Genomic DNA, 26,756 nt, shown 5'->3' with positions numbered 1-26,756 from the left:
CCCAGGTCAATTACCTCTTGTCGCATCCCCCAACTGTACGAGGCCTTAGGCCAGCAATTACTTAGTCCCCCCACCTGTACTTGTCGCCTTAAGCGACTTCCTCATCGTAGATACATAGCTTGCCATTGCCATTAGGGCTTTGGTCATTGTACTTAGATAGTTAGTCGTCGTAGGTAGCCTCCTCACCGCCTTAAGCGGTTCTCACTTAGTCCTATACGGCCACAAGCGCCCGCTACCTAGACGACCCTACGGACGTCTAGGACAAATACCAGGGAATTTATTCCCAATTTCTCGAATTTAAACAAAGATAAACAGACAACATTTTCAATCACGTGACTTCGGCGCTTATATCATACACTAAGCGCCAAGCCACGTCCCCATCCGCGCTTATCTCAGCATACGTAGCCACCTCCACCTATGACGTCATCATGACACGTCAGTGACACGTACGCATGAGTAAGGCCAACTGCGGAGCGGGGTTCTTATTGGTCATGGTATTGCATATAGTATATTTGTAATTAGTTCACCTCTGTAATATATAAGGAGGCCAACCAACCATGGTAACACCCAGGTCAATTACCTCTTGTTGCATCCCACCACTGTACAAGGGCCTTAAGCCCAGTAACCTACTTAGTCACTCAGTACACACCGCCTTAAGCGGCCTCCTTGTTGTAGTTACATAGCTGGTCATTGCCCTTACGGCCTTGGTCACCGTAGTATAGCTGGTCGTTGTCGTAGGATAGCTTGCCGCTGCCTTACGCAGTTTCCCACTTAGATACATCCGGCCGCAAGCGCCCCCCTTCCTCAACGTCCTTACAGACGTCTAGGACACTAGGTAATTGACCTTACGTTGGTTGCAAACCGTTCTGTACCCAACCACTTAGATCCAACAAACGAGAGAGCCTCCTGTACTAGTACGAGGGAAATCAGGTGATCGGACTCGCCTTTTGCTGTTAATAATCAAACCAGCGTCGGTCCCACCTAGTACCAAATTACTACAAGGCAGACAGGTCTTAATTGTCTGCATACCCCCGGTCACTGCACCCTCTACCTGCAACCTTAGACAGTCAATCCACCCGCTTGCAGAAAACCTGCTCCACATCACGCCCGCTCACGGCTGCTGATTGGTTGAAAGGACTGTCCAATGCTAGGTTGGTTGAGACAAAGGTTTAGCGCTTGTCGTGCACCACTGTAAGGTGGGCACACGCTGGTGGAGTGGGCGCTTAAGGCCGTACTACTACAAGCAATACGTATGTAATCTAACTACTAAGGCTATACTACTTCCGCTTAAGGCGGACTGCTACTGCTAATTAATGCAAGGGGGCCGTAGGCCTGGAGGTGTGGTGAGTTAAGAAGGGGTGGTGAGCGTCTAAGTACTACTGGGGGCCGGCTACTTAGCTGGCTGACTAATCCTCCTCAATGAATATGAGACAAGGTAAAATCAACTTGGTGGTTCCAAGCAATTTCCCTGCTGTATATATAGACAGAGGCGCACTATTTACATGGTCTGTGCGCGTGTGAAAGGAAGTACGTATAACAAATGAGAAGTGTGCTGCAGGCTGCGCAGAAGCGTGGATTTCCCCTTGGCGCCCTTGGCACGGCATCTCGGCGCGGCCTCTCGGCATAATAAGCGCCAAGATCACGTGATTGAAAAACAACAGATATAGAGTCCGTAAAAAATAGTAAAAATATTAGAAAAAAGAGGAGATTCCAATAGTGTAACTTAGGGGTTTGTAACATTGCCCCCCCCTTAAAGGTGTCACGACTCAGCTCGGACCTATGGTTCAAGAGGGCTTAAAGTCCGTGGCACTATCACCAATGGACTATGAGACAGGTAGAGGGCGACTAGGGCCCGGGGGTTATGATAGGTGGGTAGAGGGCAACAACGGCCTGGTTAACAATTTAAGTAATGAGCACTAATGGCCAACAAGGGGCCTGGGCTAAGGGTGTGTATAAGAGCTAAGGTGAATTGACAAAGAGGTCAAGTCTTGCTGTTTTAGCGGCGACTTGACCTGGTTTAAATACATGAGAAGAGCCACATCAAAAACAACAATACAAAACAGTGAGTCATTTACAATTTCACATCATATATCAAATATGTCATGTGATCTTGATGAGTCATAAATATATACCAAAAAAGGAAACTATCTCGGAAAAAAGGTAGAAAAAATAGTAAAAAATCATGTCATGCCAATGATGGTCATGACATTACCCCCTCTTCAAGCTCTAACTGTCCTGGACACGGTCACATGACCAGTACAAGTGGTTGCATGCTGGCCCAAGCCCAAATTTGGGGGGTAGCAGGTGTAATCATGGGTTGTCAGCAGAGGAATAATAGGGCTCTATGGCTTAGTGGTCAAGCTGGTTCAATTCCGGCTAGTTCTATTTTCCTCTGTTTATGACACTAACTGCATCAGGATGTTCCATGTGGAATTCTTCTATGGCTTCTTGAGCGTTACCCACATTATCCACTGGTTCCCACGAGTTGCTTCCTTTGTCGTATCCCTTCCACTTAACTAAATACCAGAGTTTCTTTGATTTGCCACGCCCTTTCCATTTGCTGTCCAGGATTCTTTCAACTTCATATTCTTCCTCGCCTTCTTTTGTAATAATAGGTGCAGGTTGAGGAGGGTCGCGTCCATGAGGGTCAGGATGGAATTTTGTCAGAAGATTAATGTGAAAGACTGGATGTATGCGCATGGTATGAGGTAGTTGTAATTTGTACGCATGCGATCCAATTTTTTCAATTACCAAGTAGGGACCTAGCTTTTTGTGGCTAAGCTTGATGGATGGTCTATCGGTGGATATATTCTGATGACTTAGCCAAACTTTGTTCCCTACTTGAATTTCTTCTTCTTCTCTGTGACGTTGATCGTAGAAGTGTTTCATCCTTTCTTGGGATATTGATAACGTTGCCTTGACTTCATCATAGCCCTTTTCTAAGAATTCTGCATGTTTGTCTGCATTAGGGACTGACTCGTCTGACTTTTGGCCAACTGTAAATCTTGGATTATAGCCGTAACATATTTGGAAGGGGGATTTGCCTGTGGAAGTCTGTTTCAAATTGTTCAAGGCAAATTCGGCCAATGGCAATAGTGATACCCAGTCTGATTGACGATGATTTCCAAACATACGTATAAAGATCTTGGCCTCTCGTTGTATTTGTTCTGTTTGACCATCTGTTTGAGGATGGTAGGCTGTAGAATATGTAGGCTTGATGTCTAGCCTTTTATATAGATGACGAATAAACTTGGCATTAAATGTAGGACCTCTATCTGAAACGGTACTCCTGGGGAGGCCATGTAACTTCCAGATGTATGTGACAAATAAGTTGGCAATGTCAATAGCCGACGCTGTGGATTGGGTAGGAATAAAATGGACCATTTTTGAAAATCGATCAATCACGGTTAGGATAGCATCAAAGCCTTCTGAAACCGGTAATCCCACAATCATGTCATAAGCTATATCTTCCCAGGGGCGTTCAGGAATTTGCAATGGCTTTAGCAGCCCTACAGGTACTTGATTTGTTGGTTTGGACCTGATACAGGTTTCGCAGTGGCTGACATAAGAGTTGACAAACTTTTTCAGCGATGGCCAGTAATAACTTCTGGAAATAAGTTCTAATGTCCTGGCTTGTCCTGGGTGTCCCGCCGCCAAGGCGTCATGCCTAGATTCTAGGATAAGGTTCCTAATGGTATTGTCTTTTGGTACAAAGATTTTTCCTTGATACCATAGTAGTCCTTCTCTTAATTCCCAATCCAAGACCTTTTCCTTGTTCTGGAGTTTGAGCAGAATCTCTTTTAGACGGTCATCCTTGTAAATAGCTTCGCCAATTAAATCATTGATTTCCTGATCCGGGGTGATTGATGCAATGAAAAGTTCCGGTTTCAGGAGAACTTGGTTCTCTACCCCCCTTCAAGGGATACCAAATTGTAGCGCCGCGAAAGGATATTGGCCTTTTTATTCTGTACCCCAGGCCTGTAAATGATCTGGAAATTATAGTCCACTAGGAAATTTGCCCATCAAATCTGTCGTTTATTCAAGGATTGTGATGTGGAGAAGTATTCCAAGTTCTTATGATCCGTTAGAACTTGGACTGGTAATTCTGATCCTTCCAGTAGGTGGCGCCATTCTTTAAATGCCCTGATAACTGCCAGTAATTCCTTGTCAAAGATATCGTAGTTCTTTTCAGCTGGGGATAGGGATTTAGATAAATAGGCTACAGGGGCTAATTTCCCTTCTAGATTACGTTGAGATAGTATCGCTCCAGTGGCATAATCCAAGGCGTCACATTCCACATAAAATTGTTTTGTGGTGTCTGGTTGCAGAAGCAGAGGTGCTGATGTAAGACATTTCTTCAGACCATCAAAGGATTGTTGTTCCGCCTGTTCCCATTTCCAAGTACTATCTTTTTTGAGCAGGTTGTACAGAGGTCGTGCCATGTTGCCAAAATTAGGAATAAATTGTCTATAAAAGTTTACGAATCCTAAGAATTCTTGGATGTTCTTGACATTCTTAGGTGTTGACCAGTTCATGGCGTCTGTAACTTTAGACTGATCCACTTCTATGCCAAATTCGGATATAATAAACCCTAAGTAATCGATTTTCTTGACGTGGAAATGACATTTTTCAATGTTGCAGAAGAGATCATTGTCTTGTAACCTTTTAAGTACTTCTCGTACATGAGCTTTGTGATCCTTTTCGTTCAAAGAGAATACCAGAATGTCATCCAAATAAATGATGACGTAGACATCCAGAAGATCCTGAATATCTCATTCATCATGTCTTGAAAAGCCGCTGGTGCATTTGTTAATCCAAAAGGCATGACCAAATATTCAAATAGTCCGTATTTTGTTTTGAAAGCGGTTTTCCATTCATCGCCTTCTTTGATTCGGACTAGGTTGTATCCTGCTTTGAGATCAAATTTGCTAAAGATCTTAGCACCTTGCAATTTCTCGATGAGATTCTGTGGCAAAGGTAGGGGATAGACGTTTTCTTGGTCATACTGTTCAGACGCCGATAGTCCACACACATGCGTAACTTCCCATTTTTCTTTTTTACAAATAATATAGGAGAGGCCATAGGGGATTTAGACGGGCGGATTAAACCTGCTTTGAGTTGTTTCTCAATGGTTTCTTTAAGTTCCGCATCCTCCCTTGGACCTAAATTGTATATGGGACCATGTCGTGGTCACGCATTCGGGAGTAACTCAATGGCGATATCATAAGGCCGGTGGGGTGGCAGTTTGGATGATTCCTCCTCAGAGAAGACCTTGGAAAATTCTTGATAAGGTAGTGGTATTTCTTCTACTGCCTTGAGTTCTAAGACAGCGGGTACAGACAGACAATTATTGGAACAATATAACGAGTTAAAAACAAGTGTATGTTTTTCCCATGATATTTGGGGATTGTGCTTTTTTAACCACGACATCCCTAAAACTAATTGATGGTTGCCAATATTGGAAATATGGCACTCTAATTCTTTGGTGTGGTTGCCAATGGTACATTTAAACCGAGTAAAATGAGTGATTTGGCCAGAATCAATTTCTTGGCCATCAATAACGCGTAGTTTCTTGGGAATTGGATGTATATAGGTTGGAAGCCGATAGGTTTCTACTAAAAGAGGGTGGATGAAGCAAGAAGTTGCCCCAGAGTTGATCATGGCTTTTCCTTGAAAAGGTTTAGCCAAAAAACTTGATTTTTGGGTTTTAGGAGTCTCACACGGATTTGCAGAGAATGATGCATATATTTGAGATGTATTACATAAAGAGAGTATTTCGAAATCATTGTTTACATAATGCAAATCCGCAAGCATACAGCCAAGTGCCTTACTCCTTAGTTGGCCTTGGCTTTTCCTTTTCCCGACTCTTCCTCATCAGAGACAACTTCAATCCTATTTTCTTCTTTAGGCCTTTCCCAAGACCATTTGACATTAGCCACATGTCCAGACATGGGCTTAGAGGGACAGTTGCGTGCAAAATGGCCCTTTCCGCCGCACACATGGCAGGTTAGATTTGCAAAACCCCTTCCATCAAGATCCTGGGGCCTGGACCCTTGCTTGTGGCTAACACTGGACAGGGGCAACAATTGGTTTAACTGGGGCGGCTGCTGCAGGACGCTCATCCTTTTTAGGGAGGGGAATGGGATCATGGTGTCCTTGGATTCTCCATTCCAACAACATTTGGCATATTGCCAGAGGTAGTTGCGAACAATTGAAGTAATAGCGCCTTTCTTGGCGCGCGGGTGGTTGGTCAATCATATAAACATTATCTCCCACATTGAGACGAGTGCGGGTGGAAGGGGGAATGGAAGTGGTAGTGGGGCGGCATTGGCAGGGGCGCGGACTGTAGAGACAGAAGGATGAGATAGCGTGTAGATTCGATATGGTTTGCGATCTCTTCTGCCTTATCATAGACTTGTTGGGCAGTAGCGCGGCGCCATTGGAACATAGTTGACAGCATGATGTCCTTAATATTGTTTTGGAGGCCATCATAGTACTTATTGCGCAGGGTTTCGTCGCTATATCCCAGGGAAACAGAGTATTGTTGAAATTCCCAGGTGTATTCTTGTACCGAAGCCTTCTGCCGCAAGTTGTTCCATTTTGGCGGTATTTTTCATCACGATTTGTGTCCACATAATGTTTAGTGAACTCTGCCCAGAATACGTCAATATCTTCCAATAATGGACCGCTTCTCCCCTGAAAACCTTCCTTTCTTTATAGGGGCGAACCCAATCTTCTGCTGCACCTTCAAATATGACGTTACCCACAATATTTTCTCCTTGTGGGATCTACTTGCTCCTTTTGCCCTTATATAGGCCTGGCAGGCAATAATGAAATTGAGGGCGTCTTCTTTCTTGCCACTGAACTTATTGGGTTTAGCAAATTTCAAATCCGAATTGGAAGACGCAGGAGCGGGTGGGGGATTGGTGGAGGTGGCCGTGCCAGAAGGTGGAGGTGGGGCCGTGGGACGAGTAGTGGAATTGTGGAGTAGTTGGTCCTGCACAGCTTGAATGGAAGCAGCCGCTCCTTGGATTTGGGTGGAATAGAATATATGTTGATTACGCGATTGATTGCGATGTTCTTCAAGTTCTGCCCTTAACAATGCTATTTGATCATGTTGTGCTTTGTATGCGCCTTGTAATTGCAAGAATTCTTTTTTTAAAATGATCATATTTTGAGCAACCATATCAAGTACTTCACAATCTGACATCTGGCTAAAAGACATAGGAGAATATACATGTGGCGGTTCAACCGCAGGAGCAGGAGTATGAGTTCAAGAAGATGGGGCAGACCACCCCAATTGGATTTGGGAAGAAGACAAATTAGTCTCTCCCATCACGCCCAAGCCAGGCATTGTCATATGAGACTGCAAAAAACTCATATTCTTTGTAATGATAAATGCGCCCTTTTCCGTCCTGAGTAATGTCTTGGATGGAACAATGGAAATTATCCAGTTCCAATTCTTTCTCAACTAATAATCTATCTTTTTCCTCGATAAGCCTTTCTTGTTCTTCGATAGTGAGAGCTAAGTCGCAATTGTGAGCTTCAAGGTTGGAGATAAGATTCTTTGTTCTTGAAGATCAGCCTCGTAGATGTTGTTGAGGCGCTCGGCAAAGGATTTGTGATGTTTGATATGGGCAATGGTTTGGAGTAGCCCGGGTTCTTCAATGCAAGCGATGTGTTCTTCAAGATTATTGATACGACCCACTAGTATATGATCGATATTGTTGAGAGTTTTTTCGAGGTAAAGGTAGCGAGTGACGACGGAGTAAGGCCAAAAGATGGCAAATAGGATGAGGTCTAAGAAATCAAACACTAGAATGCGTTCCCAATATAAATTGGTACTCGATCAGATAGGTAATAACGGATTTATAGCGCTACAATACTAACTGTTTGCTTTCCTACTAGCGTTAGACTATCCTTATATTGATATCAACAGCTGTGTACGAGCGTGATTAACAATCAGGGTTTTAGTAAGCGGAAGGTTGGCTGACTAACAGCGTATGGCTAAAGGTGCGGACACCCTGGTATGCGGACGATTGCTAGCAAGGGGCTATCCCGCGGCTTTACTGGCACTCGTATTCCTGTCTTTGACTATTACACAGGGGCTACGATGTGATGCCTTTTCAAGCGTTGGTGCTTATCCAAGCGTAGGTCTTGTTTGTTGACAAGAGTACGAGTAGAAAGACTTGACCTAGTGTCACGACTCAGCTTGGACCTATGGTTCAAGAGGGCTTAAAGTCCGTGGCACTATCACCAATGGACTATGAGACAGGTAGAGGGGCGACTAGGGCCCGGGGGTTATGATAGGTGGGTAGAGGGCAACAACGGCCTGGTTAACAATTTAAGTAATGAGCACTAATGGCCAACAAGGGGCCTGGGCTAAGGGTGTGTATAAGAGCTAAGGTGAATTGACAAAGAGGTCAAGTCTTGCTGTTTTAGCGGCGACTTGACCTGGTTTAAATACATGAGAAGAGCCACATCAAAAACAACAATACAAAACAGTGAGTCATTTACAATTTCACATCATATATCAAATATGTCACGTGATCTTGATGAGTCATAAATATATACCAAAAAAGGAAACTATCTCGGAAAAAAGGTAGAAAAAATAGTAAAAAATCATGTCATGCCAATGATGGTCATGACAAAAGGCTCTTGGCGGCGTCACAAGCCTTTCTGAGTCTAGCTTGGTTGAAGCGTTTGATCTCTTCCTGACTGTGTTCCAGCAGTTCCTTGGGTTCCCATGAATTGTCTTCTGGGCCATATCCCTTCCATTTTATCAAGTAAAACCACTTTCCCTTTTGTTGTTTGGAGTCAATGATTTGTTCAACTTCATACTCCTCTTCCCCTTCTATTGTTTCAGGAGGGGGTTGTTCTGGGAGTGGTTGGCTTGGGGACCTGTGGACTTTGGACAATAATCCCACATAGAATACATTGTGGATCTTCATGGTTTTGGGAAGTTCCAGGCAGTACGCGTGGCTGGAGATTTTCTCAGTGATTCTGAAGGGTCCTAGGCGTTTGGGGTCCAATTTGTTGGAGTTGGAGCGTATTTCCACATTCTTGGCGTCAAGCCAGACCTCTTCCCCGATGGAGTATTCTGGGGTCACTCCCTTGCTTCCTGCCATTTTTTCCTTTGTCATTCTTAGGGCGGATTCTGCTTCCTTCCATTCCTGTGCCAAGGTATTAGCCACGTGGTCGGCTTCTGGTACGTTAGCGGGGACGTTGGACGGATTCATTACTGGATTCCTTCCATATACCAACTCAAAGGGGGTTTTCCCGGTGGCGGAGTGCTTAGCGTTGTTGTAGGCATATTCTGCTAATGGTAGCCAGGAGGCCCAGTCTAAGTGGTCTGCTGCAACGTATGACCTTAGGTAGAACTCAATGAACTGGTTCACCCTCTCTGTTTGTCCATCGGACTCCGGGTGGTAGGCTGATGAAAAGGATGGTTTTACTCCAAGGCGTTGGTAGAGCGCCCTTAGGAACTTCCCTGTGAATGTGGTTCCCCTGTCTGATATTGTTCTGACTGGTAGTCCATGGAGTTTCCACACATGTTGTCAGAGCCAACAACTACCACAGGGTAAACCTAACAAGCTATTGCCTAATATAGGACTTATCAGCTAGTAGGATCTAACAGAGCTCAAGGCAACTGCCAGATAAGGGGTTGGACAAGACCAATACAGTAAGTGTGCACTATGCTATAAAGATAGCTGGGCAAAGGACCTTTGACAGGGACTGGTATGCTCTCAGGCAATACTCTTAAATGTATGTCTTAGGGTAGTAGTGTTGGATGGGGATAAGAGGTCGAGTTCTGAGGCTTAAGGCTCTCAGAACCCTCCTTATATATTCACAGAGAAGGGGAAGAGTAAATACATGTACAAACATCATAACAAAGATAAGGTCACATGACCAGAGATAAGAAAACAAGATCACATGACTAAAGGTCATGTGATGAGATTACATAATAAGCGCTCAGCGCCTAAATAGCATAAAGATGCATATATCCATAAATCTTCATGAAAATAGCGCATATATTCACTATTTCTTCGACTTAGTGGATTTTAAGGTGGTCACGCCTCTAGGGCATGACACTTCCCCCCCGTTAAGGTCCAGCTGCCTCTGGATGTTCACGGTGAAACTTAGCCAATTTTTCAGGGGCATTGGCTAAGTGGGCCTTTGGCTCCCATGTGTTATCCTCTGGTCCATACCCTTTCCATTTAACCAAGTATTTGACTTGTCAACCCACTTTCTTGGAGTCTAGGATCCTTTCAACAGTATATTCCTCTTCTCCATCAGCTGTGACAACTGGGGGGAGTGGGACTGGATCACGGTCATACTTGTCTACTGGCTTTTTGTGTAATAGGGCAATGTTGAAGACAGGATGGACTTTCATGGATTTAGGGAGATCCAGTTTATAAGAGTTCCTGCCAATTTTCTCCAAGACCTTGTAGGGCCCCAATCACTTATGTTCTAGCTTATGGGAAGGCCTTGAAGTTTTGATGTTGGCACTACTCAAATAAACTTTATCACCAACTTCCAGCTTGGTTGCTTCCCTTCTGTTTAAATCATAGTATTGCGCATTTTGTCTTGCAGCAATTTCTAAAGCAGCTTTTGCTTCAGTTTGGATTTCTTTCAGGAAGTCTGCTAGGTCGTTGGCTTGGGGGACATGGCTTTCCTTGGTGTTTCCAACTGTGAAGTCTGGATTATAACCATAGCACATGTAGAAGGGAGAGTGTTTGGAGCCTGAGTGTTTCCCATTATTGTATGCAAATTCCGCAAGTGGTAGTGATGCAACCCAGTCTGTTTGTCTATAGTTGATGTAGTGGCGTAGGTAAATTTCCACAAACTGGTTTAAGCGTTCACTTTGTCCATCAACTTGTGGTCTGTATGCAGTGGAGAAATGTGGTTCTATCCCCAACCGCTTGTAGACTTGTCTCAGGAATTTTGCATTAAATTGGGGGCCTTGGTCCGAAATGGTTTTCCTGGGTAACCCATGTAACTTCCACACAAAGGATACAAAGAGGTTTGCAACATCAACAGCAGTAGCATCAGAGTGCGTTGGTATAAAATGAACCATTTTGGATAATTGGTCCACTACTGTTAATATTGCATCATATCCTTCTGAGGTGGGGAGTCCTACAATCAAGTCATACGTTATTTCCTCCCAGGGCTTATTGGGTATATCTATGTTTTGAAGGAGACCTTCAGGAGCCCGGTTGGAGTGTTTGCTACGTATGCATGAATTGCATGCTTGGACATATTTTGTTACAGATTGTTTCATCCCTGACCAGTAGTAATCCCTTGAAAGGAGGTCTAGGGTTCTGAACTGTCCTGGGTGCCCAGTGGAAGGGTTATCATGCCTGCTTTCTAAGATGGCTTTCCTGATTTCTGGCTCATTAGGGACATAAATCTGGTCATGATAGTAGAGTAAGCCATTATCAAGTTTCCATCCTTTAACAGGTATGTCCTCTTCCAAGGATTTAAGGATTTTGTATACAGCTTTATCATCATGCAGAGCGTCCCTTATTAGATCATTAAGGTCACTATCTGTTTGAATAGCTGCAATAAAAAGCTCTGGGCTTATGAGCACAGGGGTTTCACCCCCCTCTTTAACCGCAGACTTGTGGTCTTCATGGCGAGAGAGAATATCTGCTTTTCTATTCTGTGCGCCCGGCCTATACACAATCCTATAGTTGTAATCTGCCAAAAATCCCATCCACCTTAACTGCCTTTGGTTCAGATCCCTTTTTGTCTGGAAGTACTCCAGATTTTTATGGTCTGTCAGTATTTTGACAGGGATTACTGTTCCTTCCAGCAGGTGACGCCATTCCTTTAAAGCCCTTACTACTGCTAGTAACTCTTTATCAAAGATATCATAGTTTCTTTCAGCAGGTGCTAGGGATTTTGATAGGAATGCAACCGGGTGTAATTTATCATCACTGCCCTTTTGATTAAGGACAGCGCCCGTTGCAAAATCAGAGGCGTCACTGTTGTACACCACTGTAATGTGGGTACACGCTAGTGGAGACGGGCACTTGAGGCCGTACTACTACAAGCTTATGTAAACTAACTAACTAACTAAGGCTATCCTAATACCGTTTAAGACGGTCTGCTACTTCTATACTACTGCGTGGGGGCCTTAGGCCTGGGAGGTGTGGTAGGTGTATATAAAGGGTAAGCAACTGATACTACTAGGGGCCGGCTACTTAGCTGGCTGGCTACCTTCTCTAATGAGTAAGAGACGAGGTAAAATTGACTTGGGGTGTCCAAGCGATTTTCCTGCTGTATATATAGACAATACTGCTAACTACATGTGGTCTGTGCGTGTGTGAATAGAAGCCTACATGTGAAAAGAGAAGTGTGCTGCGGACTGCGCAGAAGCGTGGATTTCTCCTAAGCGCCCTTGGCACGGCATCTCGGCGCGGCATCTCGGCATAATAAGCGCCGAGATCACGTGATCAAAAAACAAAAGATATTGAGTCCGTAAAAATACTAAAAATATGAGAAAAATCGTGCGAGTTCAACGGTATATGTTAGGGGATTGTAACATTGCCCCCCCCTTAAAGGCTCTTGGCGGCGTCACAAGCCTTTCTGAGTTTAGCTTGGTTAAAATGTTTAATCTCTTCTTGGCTGTGTTTCAACAGTTCTTCCGGCTCCCAGGAATTGTCCTCCGGCCCGTAACCCTTCCATTTTATCAAGTAGAACCACTTTCCTTGTTGGCGTTTGGAGTCAATGATCTGTTCCACTTCGTATTCTTCCTCCCCTTCTATTGTTTCAGGAGGGGGACGGCTTGGGAATGGCTGACTTGGGGACTCGTGTGCCTTCAATAGTAATCCCACATAGAATACATCGTGGATTTTCAGGGTTTCAGGTAGTTCTAGGCGGTAGGCGTGGCTGGATATTTTCTCTGTAACCTTGAATGGACCTAGTTGTTTGGGATCTAGCTTATTGGAGTTCGTCCTAAGTTCTATGTTCTTTCCATCTAGCCAGACTTTTTTGCCTATGGAGTATTCCGGTATCATCCCTGTTGTTTTGGTCATGCGTTCTTTCGTCATTCTAAGTGCTGACTCTGCTTCCTTCCATTCTTGGGCCAAGGTATCGGCTACAAGGTCTGCTTCTGGGACATTCGCGGGAACATTAGACGGATTCATGATGGGGTTTCTTCCATAAACCAATTCAAAAGGGGTTTTTCCGGTTGCGGAGTGCTTTGCGTTATTATAGGCATATTCCGCTAGTGGCAACCAGGTGGCCCAGTCCGAGTGGTTGGCGGCAACGTATGATCTGAGGTAGAACTCAATGAACTGGTTCACCCTTTCTGTTTGTCCGTCCGATTCTGGGTGGTAGGCTGATGAAAAGGCTGGTTTTACTCCAAGGCGTTGATAGAGTGCCCTTAGGAACTTCCCAGTAAACGTAGTTCCCCTGTCTGAAATTGTTTTGACTGGTAACCCATGGAGTTTCCACACATGTGAGATGAATAAATCCGCTAGACCTTTAGATGTAACCTTCTTGGTAGTTGGGATGAAATGCCCGAATTTGGAGAAGGAGTCGATGACTACCAAGATTGCGTCATGGCCGTTTGACTTTGGGAATCCCGTGATAAAGTCATAGGAAATTGTGTGGAATGGGTAGGGGGGAACTTCCAGAGGTTTGAGGGCAATGACCGGGACATGGGCTCGGCGGTTGGCCTGGCATGTGGGGCAGCATTCCACCCATTCTTTGGAGGATGATTTCATGCCTGGCCACCAGTAGTTGCGACTTAGAAGTTCAAGGGTCCTCTGTTGACCTGGGTGTCCGGCTAGTGGTGAGTCGTGGAATTCCTTCAGCAGCCGTTCTTTCAGGGTTTCTGAGTCTGGGACAACTAGTTTCCCTCGGTACCATAGGAGGTCCTCTTCCCAATCGTAGTCTCTGTAAGCTTTCCGAATGGAGGGAGGTGCATTGTCCGCATCTTCTGTGAGAAATTGGATGATGGGTTCCAGTGATGGATCCTCCCTGAGTCTAGAGCAAATTTCCGTGACAATTTCGACTTCTTCCTCTGACGTATTGGCAAAGACTTCCGATGGTAACATGACCTCTGGTTCTGGGGGCGTGTCTACATAATCTGACCTTCTAGATAACGCGTCTGGTTTCCCTGATTGCTTTCCTGGGCGATAGTGGATCTCAAAATTGAAATTGCTCAGGAAAATACGCCATCGTGCGTGTCTGCGGTTGAAAGTCCGTGCCTGCATCCAGTATTCTAGGTTCCTATGGTCCGTGAAAACCTGAATTGGCCTATCTGTTGCTTCCAGGAAAATCCGCCATTCCTCTAATGCCTTGATTATGGCTAGGAGTTCCTTGTCGTGGGTGTCATAATTAGCCTCGGCCCCTGAAAAAGATTTGGACATATATGCAACAGGATGTAAACGGTTGTCTTCTCCTTGTTGGCTGAGAATGGCCCCCATGGCTACTCCTGACGCATCTGTTTCCTGGTAGTAAGGCAGTTTAGGGTTGGAATGGATTAGAACCGGGGATTTTGTGACCAATGCCTTCAATTCTTGGAATGCAACTTCTTCTGTAACGCCCCATGACCAGAGGGATTCCTTCTTGGTAAGGTTGTGGAGAGGGCAAGCAACCGAGCTAAAGTTGGGAATGAACCTTCTGAGATAGTTTACAAAGCCTAGGAAAGCCTGAACTTGTTTGACCGTTTTGGGAGTGGGCCATGTTGTAACCGCTTCGATCTTCTTTTGGTCCATAGAAAACCCTGCTGGGGAGATGACGATACCGAGATAATCTACTGTCGTGACATGGAAATGGCACTTGGAGAGTTTGCAGAATAACTGGTTCTTCATTAGCCGTGATAAGACCTCCCTGACATGGGTTGGGTGGTCTTCAGGTTTCTCTGAGAAGATTAGTATATCATCCAGGTATATAACCACAGTGACATCAATGAGGTCCCTAAATAAGTTGTTCATGAAATGTTGGAACGCTGCGGGGGCATTGGTGAGGCCAAAGGGCATGACTAGATACTTGAATAACCCATATTTGGTCCTGAAGGCCGTTTTCCATTCATCTCCCTCTTTGATCCGGACGTTGTTATACCCCCATCGTAGATCCAGCTTGGTAAACATCTTGGCGTGCCTTAATTTAGCCATTAGGTCATCTTGCCTTGGGAGGGGGTAGACGTTTTTGTGGGTTACGTCGTTCAGCTTCCTATAATCAACTACCAGACGAAGGGATCCATCGGCCTTTTTTACAAACATAACCGGGGCGCCTGCTGAGGAAGTACTAGGGCGGATCTTCCCCGTGGCTAACTCTTCGTCAATGTGTTGTTTGAGCGCCTTGGACTCTGCATCAGTCATGCCATATATAGGACCAGGGGACAGTTTGGCATCTGGAATGAGGTCAATTGAGATGTTGTACTCCCTATGTGGAGGGAGGACCTTAAACTCCTCTTTGCCAAATACTCTAGCAAACTCATGATATTGAGGGGGGAGGTCTGCTAAAGGGTCCGGGTCTGCTTCTTCTTCCGAGGCAATCTGTGCTTGCTCCGGGAACGTGATAAGACCCTGTTGCCAGTCTATGAGTGGGGATTCTGCCGTGAGCCATGTCATGCCTAGTATAGCCGGGGTGTTGCCAATGGGGCAAACAAGGAAGGGAATGGAGTGGGTATGGCCATTGGCCGAGACCGCGAGGTGAACCTGGTGCCAAATGCGACCAGTCTGTGAAATAGTACCATCTAACATTCTCACTACTCGTGGATTTTCAAGTAGGGTTTTTGGGATTTTTAATTTTTCCACTATGCTCGGGGAAATAAAGTTGGAGGTTGCTCCGGAGTCTATAAGGGTTTTCAGGGGTTCTGCCAAGTATTTGTTCATGTGTAAATCGATATAGAGGAGTGGTTTTTTATTGGAATCTAAAGAAGCCACAGATACAAATTCAATACAAGATACATCAGATACGTTTATTTTTGGGCTCAAGGTTTTGGCAGCTTTCCTTGGCCCTACTCTTTTCCCGACTCGTCCTCCGCAACCTTGGCCACCTCTTTGATGGTTGCCTTCCAGCCGTTGGGACACTGTTTAATCCCGTGCCCCTTTTGACCGCACTTGACGCAGAGGCCAGACGCGCGGCGGCGATCCCTTTCTTCCGGTGTTACATAATTGGGGTCCTTGGATAGGCGGACCCTGGTGGTAGTGGTGGAGGTAGAGGTGGTTGCGGTGACCGGGGCCTTGGTGGGAACCTTTTTGGGGCGGTTCTCCTCGTTTTCCCGACGAATATTGTCTATTTTGACCGAGGCGGCAAATATGGCCTCAAGGTCGTCGTCAGGGATATTGTCCTTGGTGGACAGGAGCTCTTTGACCTTCCAATGAAGGCCGCGCGTGAATTGGGCAATGTATGCCTCCGTATTCCAGTCAAGTTCCGCCATGAGGTTGCGGAATTCAGTGACATACTCAGACGTGGTGGTTGTCTGAGTAAGCGCGGCAATCTTCCTGGCGGCTGCCCTCTTTGCGTCTGGATCGGCAAAGGCTTCTTTGAACTTAGCCGTCAAGGCTTGGATGGTGGTGGGGGGATTTCCCTTGCCCTTGATGATCGTGCCGATGATAGGGAGGGCCCAATCTGCGGCCTTGTCTGTCATGTGGTAAAGAATCCACACGACCATCTGCTCCTCTTCATCAAATTGGTCCCTATGTAGGGCAACCCAGAGCATCATCCTATCCAGCCACTGAGTGGCTTTACGCCCCCTAGTGTCTCCCTTGTAGGGGTCAGGGAGGTCCATCTTGGGCCGCTTCACGCTAGACCCTGCGTCAAAAGGGGTGAGGGACCCTAAATGTCTAGCAGGCGTTCCCTGAGGCTCCTTTTTGGGGCGTCTTGGCTCTTCCTCTTCCTCCGAATCGAATCCTGTTCCCCTGGATGGCCTGAAAGGGGCTTTGAGTCCAGGCCTAACCGTGCCTGGAGTGTTGGCTTCTCCTCCTGTGTGGGTAGGAGGAGTGGTAGGCCCAGTCGCTGGGCCAGGCTTGGCTTGGGTTCCGCCCTGAGCCGAGTCTCCGACAATGTTGTTGGTTTCTTTACATAGGGCAGCAAGCTGGGTGATTTGCTCGCCCTGGGATTTGATTTGGTCCTGGAGGGACCCGACTTGTGTGGAGAGGGCTTGGATAGCCTCGAGGAGAGCGCCAAGGGACGGCTCTGGTTCCATTCCGGGCAAGTTTCGCGGAGTGGGAGATGGTTTGCGAGTGGGTGGTTGGGAGTTGGCTGCCACAGAACGGCAACTGGAGCGGCTGGTAGGACAGGAGTATGGGTGGGGGACGCCAGAGCGTGTGGATGGAATTGTGGTAGACGGCGTGGGGGAAAGGTGCCTATATCAGGACTTATGGGCGGTTTTTGTGCAGAGTGTGTGCGCTAAACCCTTGCGTCAGACACCTAGCGTTGGACTATCCCTACAACAAATCAACAGATCTGGCAATCGTGATATAAGCGGGTTTTTAGCAAGCGGGTGAGTCAGCTGTCTAGGGTTGCTATCTGCTGTGTTCCGGCGAAACACGTGGTATGCGGGCGATTAGACACCTTCTGCCTTATAGCAATTCAGTACTATCTGGGACCAACAACTTTTTGATTATTCTAGTCGAAAGGGGAGTCCAATCAGATATTTTCCCTTGTGCTAGTACAGGGGCGCTTCTTGTTGTCAATCAAGCCTACGCAAGTCAATTTTACAATGTCGTACACCACTGTAATGTGGGTACACGCTAGTGGAGACGGGCACTTGAGGCCGTACTACTACAAGCTTATGTAAACTAACTAACTAACTAAGGCTATCCTAATACCGTTTAAGACGGTCTGCTACTTCTATACTACTGCGTGGGGGCCTTAGGCCTGGGAGGTGTGGTAGGTGTATATAAAGGGTAAGCAACTGATACTACTAGGGGCCGGCTACTTAGCTGGCTGGCTACCTTCTCTAATGAGTAAGAGACGAGGTAAAATTGACTTGGGGTGTCCAAGCGATTTTCCTGCTGTATATATAGACAATACTGCTAACTACATGTGGTCTGTGCGTGTGTGAATAGAAGCCTACATGTGAAAAGAGAAGTGTGCTGCGGACTGCGCAGAAGCGTGGATTTCTCCTAAGCGCCCTTGGCACGGCATCTCGGCGCGGCATCTCGGCATAATAAGCGCCGAGATCACGTGATCGAAAAACAAAAGATATTGAGTCCGTAAAAAATACTAAAAATATGAGAAAAATCGTGCGAGTTCAACGGTATATGTTAGGGGATTGTAACAGTCACACTCAAGGAAAAACTCCTTGTATGGATCGGGTTGGATTAAGACAGGGGATTCAATTAGAGCCTGTTTAAGAGCTTTAAAAGACACTTCTTGGCGTTCACCCCACTCCCAAGGTGTATTCTTTTGGAGTAGTTGGTATAAGGGTTGTGCCAATTTTGAGAAGTTATGTATGAAGCGTCTATAGAAATTTATAAAGCCCAAAAACTCTTGAACCCCTTTGACAGAGCGCGGTGTTGCCCAATCAACCGCTTGAGTGATTTTCTTGGGATCTGCTTTCACTCCTTCACCATTGGCAATGACACCAAGGTAATCTACTTCAGATGCATAGAAATTACACTTCTCCAGGTTACAGTAGCATGCGTTGTCTTGCAGCCTTTTCAGTACCTCTTGGAGATGTTTTGTGTGTAGTTCCCTGCTTTCTGAGAATATTAGGATGTTGTCTAGATATACTACTACATAGACGTCCAATATGTCCCTAAATATCTCATTCATGAAGTGCTGAAATGCAGCAGGAGCGTTGCATAACCCAAAGGGCATGACTAGGTATTCAAACAGGCCATATTTGGTTTTAAACGCAGTTTTCCATTCATCACCTTCCTTTATCCGGACCAAGTTATATCCAGATTTCAGGTCAATGGTGGAAAAGTATTTTGCGCCCCTTAGTTTCTCAATGAGAGACTGTATTAGAGGTAGAGGGTACGCATTCTTGACTGTATTTGCATTTAGGGATCTATAATCCACAACCATACGCCTTTTCCCATTTTTCTTGTTGACAAAGTGAACTGGGGAACCATATTTGGACTTGGATGGGCGAATCAATCCTTTGTCCAATTGTTCTTTAAGGAGTTTTCTAAGTTCCTCATCATCAGATGCCTTCAAGGGGTATACCATAGCCTTAACAGGTTTATCAGGATCGATTAAATCAATCCCTAAATCAAAAGGACGGTGCGGCGGCAGTTCCGTCACCTTCATGTCCTCAGAGAATACCTCCGCAAAATTGCGCAGTTCTACTGGGATACTTTCAAGTGGAGAATCCACAGTACCTCCAGTTTCCCTAGGGATGCCTTCAAGAGGTTCAATTACCTCAACACCTCCTAAGTCTTCTGGTATGCCTTCAAGGTGGTTAGAAGTCCCACCGACATTTCCCAGGATAGAATTAGAAACAGAAAGACAAGTGTTGTTACAATATTGAGAATTAAAAGTAATACGCTTGTTAGGCCAGTCTATAGTAGGGTTGTGTAACTTGAGCCAGGACATTCCAAGGACTATGCTATGTTTACCTATATCAGCTACGTTACATTTCAGAACCTCTTTATGACTACCTAATTCTAAAGTAAATATACATTCTGAATCTACCAAACCAGAACTAATGTCTCTTCCATCAATCACTTTAAGGCAATGTGGTACAGACTTTTTGTAGTAGGTATACCATATTGTTTGATTAGGTCCTTGTGTATGAAGCAAGATGAAGCACCTGAATCAATCATAGCCCATCCAAAGAAGGGCTTCATTTTCTTGGTAACCTTAGGGTTGGGAACATTTTGAACGCAAGATGCTTGAAAATATATATTTAAAGGAGATATATTATTTACAGAAAAGATTTCCAAGCTACCTAAATGTCCATTATTTCCCTCTGATACACTGTTCCCATTAGTGTTCAGAGGTCCCCATTTTCCGACTCATCCTCAGAGATATGGGCCTCATGGCCAGAGTAGGATTTGGAGGGGCATTGGTTGGCATAGTGTCCCCTACCTCCACATGTTGCGCATATAATTGGTTTTTTGCCTTTAGATGAGGCAGAGTCTAAGTCCATTGGTGAGGGACCAGAGTTGCGCAAGGAGGAGGAGGAAGCCTTGGGAGCAGTGGAAGAGGTGACAGTGGCAGGGTGGTTATCCTTTTTAAGAGATTTAAAGGTAACATCCATGGTGGTGCCATCATTCCATTTGACAATTGGAACTGCTATTCCCTTGGCATTTTGGCCAACCTTTTGTAGAACCCCCTTCTTAGCCTTTCCATCCACAATTGCATACACTTGTTCCCCAACAGACAGTTTATCCCTGGGCGCTCCCTGGGCTGCTGCTGACGTAGAAGTGCTGGATTTGCTTCCAGATTGGTTTGAAGAGGAAGAGGGACCCTTGTGCTGGGCCGCAAACTGCTCTAGGCGTTGATCCACTTTAAGGGCCTTCTCTGCAAGAGTTGCAAGAGTTACAGAGGCATCTGCATGGTCATAATCTTGAACCATGAGAGTTTCCTTAATTTTGTGGGATAAGCCATCATAGAACATATCCCTGAGAGAGGGGTTGTTGTAACCAAGACCTTGAGAATAGGTCTGGAAGTCCTTGTAATAATCTTGGACTCCCTTGGTTTGTTTGAGGGTGCGCAACTTGGCGCGGAAGTTCTCTGTCCTATTTTGGACATTCCAGCGTGCATTGAATTGCAGCCAGAAGGCATCCAGATTGTGGAGCCAAGAAACAGGGTTCCCTTTAACAATGTCCTCTTCCAGGTAGGGCTCAAGCCACTCATGGGCCTTGCCATCCAGGCAGGAGATAATAAAGGCAATTTGCTCATCCACCGTTGAGCCAGGATATGAGATCCTGAGATAATGAGAAACAGCAACTCTGAAAGAGATTGCCTTATTTTTGTCTGACCCATCAAATTTGTCTGGCGTCACAAGTTTAGGAGCCTTGGTAGCCGAGGCAAGGGAGGAACCAGAAGCAGCAGCGGTGCCAATTTTGGCAATATCAGCCCCTAGTTTAACAATGAGGGCGTCAAGGTTGGTGATGCTACTATCATGGTTGTTGAGGGTAGCCTGAGTGGTGCCGATGTCTGTATGGTGGGCAGCCGCTTGTCCTATGACCAAGGATAGATTTTGGTTCATAGCCAGGAGGAGGTTTTTGATCTCCTGGGCCCACGCAGGTATCTCCTGGATATTGGTGGGGACTGACAGCGCATTGGGGTCGGCATGCACATAGGTGGAAGGTTGGGTAGACATGGTGGAGAAGGAGGGATATGATAGATACTAAGTAGCGTCCTTGCTAAATAAGGCAACTTCACTACTAGTTTAGGAATAAGGGGAGGCTAGATGATTGGCCCCACTAAGCTCACAGTTTATTCTTTATGCTAATCACTGTCTCAATACCTAGCGTTGAATGCTCCTTACAACTGATCAACAAGCCTTGGATGGGCGTGATACAGTAGCAGGTTTTGCACAAGCGGGTCTTTGACTGTCTGTGACGCAGAAGAAGTTGTGGCAGACTTTTTGGGTGGACGTTTGCAATGCTAGCCGTGTAACAATAACCCCCTAGTGCAACAATCACCAGTTTTGATTATTATCTGGTTATGCTGGATCACTGGTTCTTGATGGGTCGTGCCAGTACTAACACCCTAGTAGTCCACAAGGGTTGGCAATGAAGAACTTGACCTAATGTCAGAGCCAACAACTACCACAGGGTAAACCTAACAAGCTATTGCCTAATATAGGACTTATCAGCTAGTAGGATCTAACAGAGCTCAAGGCAACTGCCAGATAAGGGGTTGGACAAGACCAATACAGTAAGTGTGCACTATGCTATAAAGATAGCTGGGCAAAGGACCTTTGACAGGGACTGGTATGCTCTCAGGCAATACTCTTAAATGTATGTCTTAGGGTAGTAGTGTTGGATGGGGATAAGAGGTCAAGTTCTGAGGCTTAAGGCTCTCAGAACCCTCCTTATATATTCACAGAGAAGGGGAAGAGTAAATACATGTACAAACATCATAACAAAGATAAGGTCACATGACCAGAGATAAGAAAACAAGATCACATGACTAAAGGTCATGTGATGAGATTACATAATAAGCGCTCAGCGCCTAAATAGCATAAAGATGCATATATCCATAAATCTTCATGAAAATAGCGCATATATTCACTATTTCTTCGACTTAGTGGATTTTAAGGTGGTCACGCCTCTAGGGCATGACACATGTGAGATGAATAGATCCACTAAGCCTTTAGATGTAACCTTCTTGGTAGTTGGGATAAAATGCCCAAATTTGGAGAAGGAGTCAATGACTACTAAGATTGCGTCGTGGCCATTTGACTTTGGGAATCCTGTGATAAAGTTGTAGGAGATGGTGTGGAACGGATAGGGGGGAACTTCCAGAGGTTTGAGGGCAATGACCGGGGTGTGGGCTTGGCGGTTAGCCTGGCATGTGGGGCAACATTCTACCCATTCCTTGGCAGAAGATTTCATGCCCGGCCACCAGTAATTGCGACTTAGAAGTTCAAGGGTTCTCTGTTGACCCGGGTGGCCGGCTAGTGGGGAGTCATGGAATTCCTTCAGAAGTTGTTCTTTCAGGATTTCTGAGTCTGGAACAACTAGCTTCCCACGGTACCATAGAAGATCCTCTTCCCAATCATAGTCTCTGTAAGCTTTTTGAATGGAGGGAGGTGCATTGTCCGCGTCTTCTGTGAGAAATTGGACAATGGGTTCCAGGGATGGGTCCTCCCTGATTCTGGAACAAATTTCTGTGACGATTTCAAACTCTTCCTCTGACGTATTAGCAAAGACTTCTGTTGGTAACATGACCTCTGGTTCTGGGGGCGTGTCTACGTAATCTGACCTTCTGGATAATGCATCCGGCTTTCCTGATCGTTTTCCTGGGCAATAGTGGATTTCGAAATTGAAGTCGCTCAGAAAAATCCGCCAACGCGCGTGCCTTTGATTAAACGTGCGCGCCTGCATCCAATATTCCAGGTTTCTATGATCTGTGAATACCTGAATTGGTCTGTCCGTTGCCTCTAGGAAAATCCGCCATTCCTCTAGTGCCTTGATTATGGCTAGGAGTTCCTTATCATGGGTGTCATAATTAGCCTCGGCACCAGAGAAGGATTTAGACATGTAAGCCACTGGGTGTAAGCGGTTGTCCTCCCCTCTCTGACTGAGAATTGCTCCCATGGCTACTCCTGACGCATCTGTTTCCAGGTAGTAGGGCAAATTGGGGTTTGAGTAGATCAGGACTGGTGCCTTGGTGACCAATGCCTTGAGTTCCTGGAAAGCCTGTTCCTCCAATACGTCCCATGACCAAGGGGACTCTTTTTTGGTGAGGTTGCGTAGGGGACGTGCAACAGAGCTGAAGTTGGGGATGAAGCGTCTAAGGTAATTGACAAACCCTAGAAAGGCTTGAACCTGTTTGACCGTTTGGGGTTGGGGCCATGTTGTAATTGCCTCAATCTTCTTTTGATCCATGGAAAAGCCTGTCGGGGAGATGACAATACCCAAGTAATCCACCGTGGTAACATGGAAGTGACACTTTGAGAGTTTGCAAAACAACTGATTCTTCATTAACCGAGATAGAACTTCCCTTACATGGGTAGGGTGGTCCTTGGGGTTCTCTGAGAAGATCAGGATGTCGTCCAAGTAGATAACCACAGTAACATCAATGAGGTCTCAAAACAGGTCATTCATAAAGTGTTGAAATGCGGCTGGGGCGTTGGTGAGACCAAAGGGCATGACTAGATATTTGAATAGGCCATATTTAGTCCTAAAGGCTGTCTTCCATTTGTCACCTTCCTTAATTCGAACGTTATTATACCCCCAGCATAAATCCAATTTTGTGAAGATTTTGGCATGCCTAAGTTTAGCCATGAGGTCATCCTGCCTTGGTAAGGGATACACGTTCTTATGGGTGACGTCATTCAACTTCCTGTAATCAACAACCAGTCTGAGGGAACCATCAGCCTTTTTGACAAACATTACTGGAGCGCTGGCGGAGGAGGTACTAGGGCGGATCTTGCCTGTGACCAGTTCTTCATCAATATGCTTTTTTAGCGCTTTTGATTCTGCGTTGGTCATGCCATAGATTGGACCTGGGGAGAGTTTGGCATCAGGAATAAGGCCTATTGCAATATCGTATTCCCTGTGAGGGGGTAAGACCTTAAATTCCTCTTCTCCAAATACCCTAGCAAACTCATGGTATTGAGGGGGAAGATCTGCTAGAGAATCCGGGTCCGCTTCTTCCTCCGAGGCAATCTGTGCTTGTTCAGGAAAGGTGATTAGCCCCTGTTGCCAATCAATAAGAGGAGCTTCCATTGTTAACCAAGTCATGCCGAGAATTGCTGGGGTATTGCCAATGGGACAAACAAGAAAGGGAATGGAGTGGGGATGGCCGTTGGCCAAAACCGTGAGGTGGACCTGGTGCCAAATGCAACCAGTCTGGGAAATGGTACCATCTAACATTCTCACAACTTGTGGATTTTTGAGTTGGGTTTTTGGAATTTTATATTTTTCCACAATCGAGGGGGAAATGAAGTTTGATGTGGCTCCTGAGTCTATTAGAGTTTTGAGGGGTTCTGCCGGGAAATTCTGGACGTATAGATCGATGAATAATAGAGGTTTTTTATTCGAATCAAGACCAACTGATACAAATTCAACACAACTATCTAAATTGTCCTTTTTCTGAGTTGGGGGCTTGGCAGCAGTCCTTGACTTCAGTCTTTTCCCAATTCAGATTCTTTGCCTACTTTGGCCACCTCCTTGATTGTAGCCTTCCACCCATTAGGGCACTGTTTAATGCTATGCCCCTTTTGGCCGCACTTGACACAAAGGCCAGATGCGCAACGGCGGTCCCTTTCTTCTGGAGTTACGTAATTTGGGTCCTTGGATAAGCGGACTTGTTGAGTGGTGGTGGTGGAAGTAGTGGCCACGGTGGCCAGGGATTTGGCGGGCTGTTTCTTTGGGCGATTCTCCTTGTTTTCCCGACAAATGTTATTGATTTTGATGGAGGTGGCAAAAATAGCTTCCAAGTCATTGGGAATACTATCCTTGGTGGACAAGAGTTCCTTGACCTTCCAGTGAAGGCCGCGCGTGAACTGGGCAATATATGCTTCTTTGTTCCAGTCTAATTCCGCGATGATGTTGCGGAATTCGGTAACGTACTCAGACGTGGTGGTGGTCTGAGTGAGCGCGGCAATTTTCCTGGCGGCTGCCTGCTTTGCGTCTGGGTCTGCAAAGGCTTCTTTAAATTTGGCCGTTAAGGCCGGGATAGTGGTTGGCGGATTGCCCTTGCCCTTGATGATGGCTCCTATGACAGGGAGTGCCCAATCAGCTGCCTTATCTGTCATGTGGTAAAGTATCCACACGACCATTTGTTCCTCCTTGTCGAATTGGTCCCTATGTAGGGCCACCCAGAGCAGCATGCGGTCCAGCCATTGTGTGGCCTTGCGTCCCCTGGTGTCTCCTTTATAGGGGTCGGGGAGGTCCATCTTGGGCCTTTTTACGCTGGACCCTGCGTCAAAGGGGGTGAGGGAGCTGAGTGACCGCCTAGGCGTTCCCTGAGGCTCTTTTTTGGGTCGCCTTGGCTCTTCTTCTTCCTCGGAGTCAAACCCTGTTCCTCTTGAAGGGCAGAAGGGAGCCTTGAGCCCAGGCCTAACCATGCCTGGAGTGTGGGTTTCCCCTCCTGAGTCAATGGGCCAGGCTTGGTTTGGGCTCTGCCCTGGTCCTTGTCACCAACAAGGTTGTTGGTTTCCTTGCATATGGCGGTGAGCTGTGTGATTTGCTTGCCTTGTGATTTGATTTGGTCCTGCAAGGACCCAACTGTGGCTGTGAGGGCTGTGATAGCCTTGAGGAGAGCGGCAAGGGACGGCTCCGGTTCCATCCTTGGCAAGTCTTGCGAAGGGGGAGATGCGCTGCAAGAGGGTGGTAGGGAGTGGGTTGGAATGGAGCGTCTAGAGGAACAACTGGAGGGACGGGAGTATGGGTGTGGGGCGCCAGAGCGTGTGGAGGGAATATTGGAGACGGCGTGGGGGAAGTGGTGCCTATATCAGGACTTATGGGCGGTTTTTGTGTAGTGTGTGGGCGCTAAACCTTTGCGTCAAGCACCTAGCGTTGGATAGTCCCTACAACAAATCAACAGATCTGGCGATCGTGATATGAGCAGGTTTTCTACAAGCGGGTGTTTCAGCTGACTAAGGTTGCTAACTACTGTGTTCCGGCAAAACACGTGGTATGCGGGGGATCAGAGTCCTTCTGCCTTATAGCAATTCGGTACTACGTGAGGGTGGGGGGTTTTTGATTATTCTACCCCGCAAAGTGGCCCTGATCACGTGATTTCCCTTGTGCTAGTACAGGGGATCCTCTCCTTGTCAAACAAGCCTACAGAAAGTCGATTTTACAATGTCATGCACCACTGTAAGGTGGGCACACGCTGGTGGAGTGGGCGCTTAAGGCCGTACTACTACAAGCAATACGTATGTAATCTAACTACTAAGGCTATACTACTTCCGCTTAAGGCGGACTGCTACTGCTAATTAATGCAAGGGGGCCGTAGGCCTGGAGGTGTGGTGAGTTAAGAAGGGGTGGTGAGCGTCTAAGTACTACTGGGGGCCGGCTACTTAGCTGGCTGACTAATCCTCCTCAATGAATATGAGACGAGGTAAAATCAACTTGGTGGTTCCAAGCAATTTCCCTGCTGTATATATAGACAGAGGCGCACTATTTACATGGTCTGTGCGCGTGTGAAAGGAAGTA

At 46.1% G+C, this 26,756-nt stretch overlaps 9 protein-coding genes across 9 annotated transcripts; all 9 read right to left on the bottom strand.

The window, feature by feature from the left end:
• Positions 1-2,382: 2,382 nt before the first annotated feature.
• On the bottom strand, positions 2,383-5,430 carry RhiXN_03128 (Transposon Tf2-12 polyprotein; the record flags this gene model as incomplete). The annotated part of the gene is made up of 5 exons (XM_043322945.1): positions 2,383-3,903; positions 4,092-4,763; positions 4,829-5,005; positions 5,062-5,155; positions 5,210-5,430. The coding sequence occupies 5 exons, from the start codon at positions 5,428-5,430 to the stop codon at positions 2,383-2,385; spliced, it is 2,685 nt and encodes an 894-aa protein (XP_043178441.1).
• Positions 5,431-5,834: 404 nt separating this feature from the next.
• On the bottom strand, positions 5,835-7,225 carry RhiXN_03127 (Zinc finger, CCHC-type; the record flags this gene model as incomplete). Its single annotated transcript, XM_043322944.1, has 4 exons — positions 5,835-6,226; positions 6,277-6,518; positions 6,572-6,712; positions 6,768-7,225. The coding sequence occupies 4 exons, from the start codon at positions 7,223-7,225 to the stop codon at positions 5,835-5,837; spliced, it is 1,233 nt and encodes a 410-aa protein (XP_043178440.1).
• A 1,417-nt stretch (positions 7,226-8,642) lies between these two features.
• Positions 8,643-10,393, bottom strand: RhiXN_03126 (uncharacterized protein; the record flags this gene model as incomplete). Its single annotated transcript, XM_043322943.1, has 2 exons — positions 8,643-9,526; positions 10,243-10,393. 2 exons carry the CDS (start codon positions 10,391-10,393, stop codon positions 8,643-8,645), a joined length of 1,035 nt encoding a protein of 344 aa, XP_043178439.1.
• A 66-nt stretch (positions 10,394-10,459) lies between these two features.
• Positions 10,460-11,716, bottom strand: RhiXN_03125 (Transposon Tf2-1 polyprotein; the record flags this gene model as incomplete). Its single annotated transcript, XM_043322942.1, has 1 exon — positions 10,460-11,716. The coding sequence occupies one exon, from the start codon at positions 11,714-11,716 to the stop codon at positions 10,460-10,462; it is 1,257 nt and encodes a 418-aa protein (XP_043178438.1).
• Positions 11,717-12,560: 844 nt separating this feature from the next.
• Positions 12,561-15,851, bottom strand: RhiXN_03124 (Retrotransposable element Tf2 protein; the record flags this gene model as incomplete). Its single annotated transcript, XM_043322941.1, has 1 exon — positions 12,561-15,851. The coding sequence occupies one exon, from the start codon at positions 15,849-15,851 to the stop codon at positions 12,561-12,563; it is 3,291 nt and encodes a 1,096-aa protein (XP_043178437.1).
• Positions 15,852-15,976: 125 nt separating this feature from the next.
• RhiXN_03123 (Retrotransposon-derived protein PEG10) lies at positions 15,977-17,167 on the bottom strand (the record flags this gene model as incomplete). The annotated part of the gene is made up of 1 exon (XM_043322940.1): positions 15,977-17,167. One exon carries the CDS (start codon positions 17,165-17,167, stop codon positions 15,977-15,979), a length of 1,191 nt encoding a protein of 396 aa, XP_043178436.1.
• A 1,022-nt stretch (positions 17,168-18,189) lies between these two features.
• RhiXN_03122 (Transposon Tf2-7 polyprotein) lies at positions 18,190-19,506 on the bottom strand (the record flags this gene model as incomplete). Its single annotated transcript, XM_043322939.1, has 1 exon — positions 18,190-19,506. The coding sequence occupies one exon, from the start codon at positions 19,504-19,506 to the stop codon at positions 18,190-18,192; it is 1,317 nt and encodes a 438-aa protein (XP_043178435.1).
• A 400-nt stretch (positions 19,507-19,906) lies between these two features.
• Positions 19,907-21,241, bottom strand: RhiXN_03121 (Transposon Tf2-1 polyprotein; the record flags this gene model as incomplete). Its single annotated transcript, XM_043322938.1, has 1 exon — positions 19,907-21,241. The coding sequence occupies one exon, from the start codon at positions 21,239-21,241 to the stop codon at positions 19,907-19,909; it is 1,335 nt and encodes a 444-aa protein (XP_043178434.1).
• A 916-nt stretch (positions 21,242-22,157) lies between these two features.
• RhiXN_03120 (Retrotransposable element Tf2 protein) lies at positions 22,158-25,884 on the bottom strand (the record flags this gene model as incomplete). The annotated part of the gene is made up of 4 exons (XM_043322937.1): positions 22,158-23,677; positions 23,732-24,422; positions 24,752-25,515; positions 25,614-25,884. The coding sequence occupies 4 exons, from the start codon at positions 25,882-25,884 to the stop codon at positions 22,158-22,160; spliced, it is 3,246 nt and encodes a 1,081-aa protein (XP_043178433.1).
• Between the last annotated feature and the right edge of the window lie 872 nt (positions 25,885-26,756).

Source organism: Rhizoctonia solani, chromosome 3 (genome assembly GCF_016906535.1).
Source record: "Rhizoctonia solani chromosome 3, complete sequence".
In the NCBI taxonomy this organism is placed as follows: domain Eukaryota; kingdom Fungi; phylum Basidiomycota; class Agaricomycetes; order Cantharellales; family Ceratobasidiaceae; genus Rhizoctonia; species Rhizoctonia solani.
The sequence above is the reverse complement of the archived record's forward strand: the minus strand, read 5'-3'. Positions and strand labels throughout refer to the sequence as shown.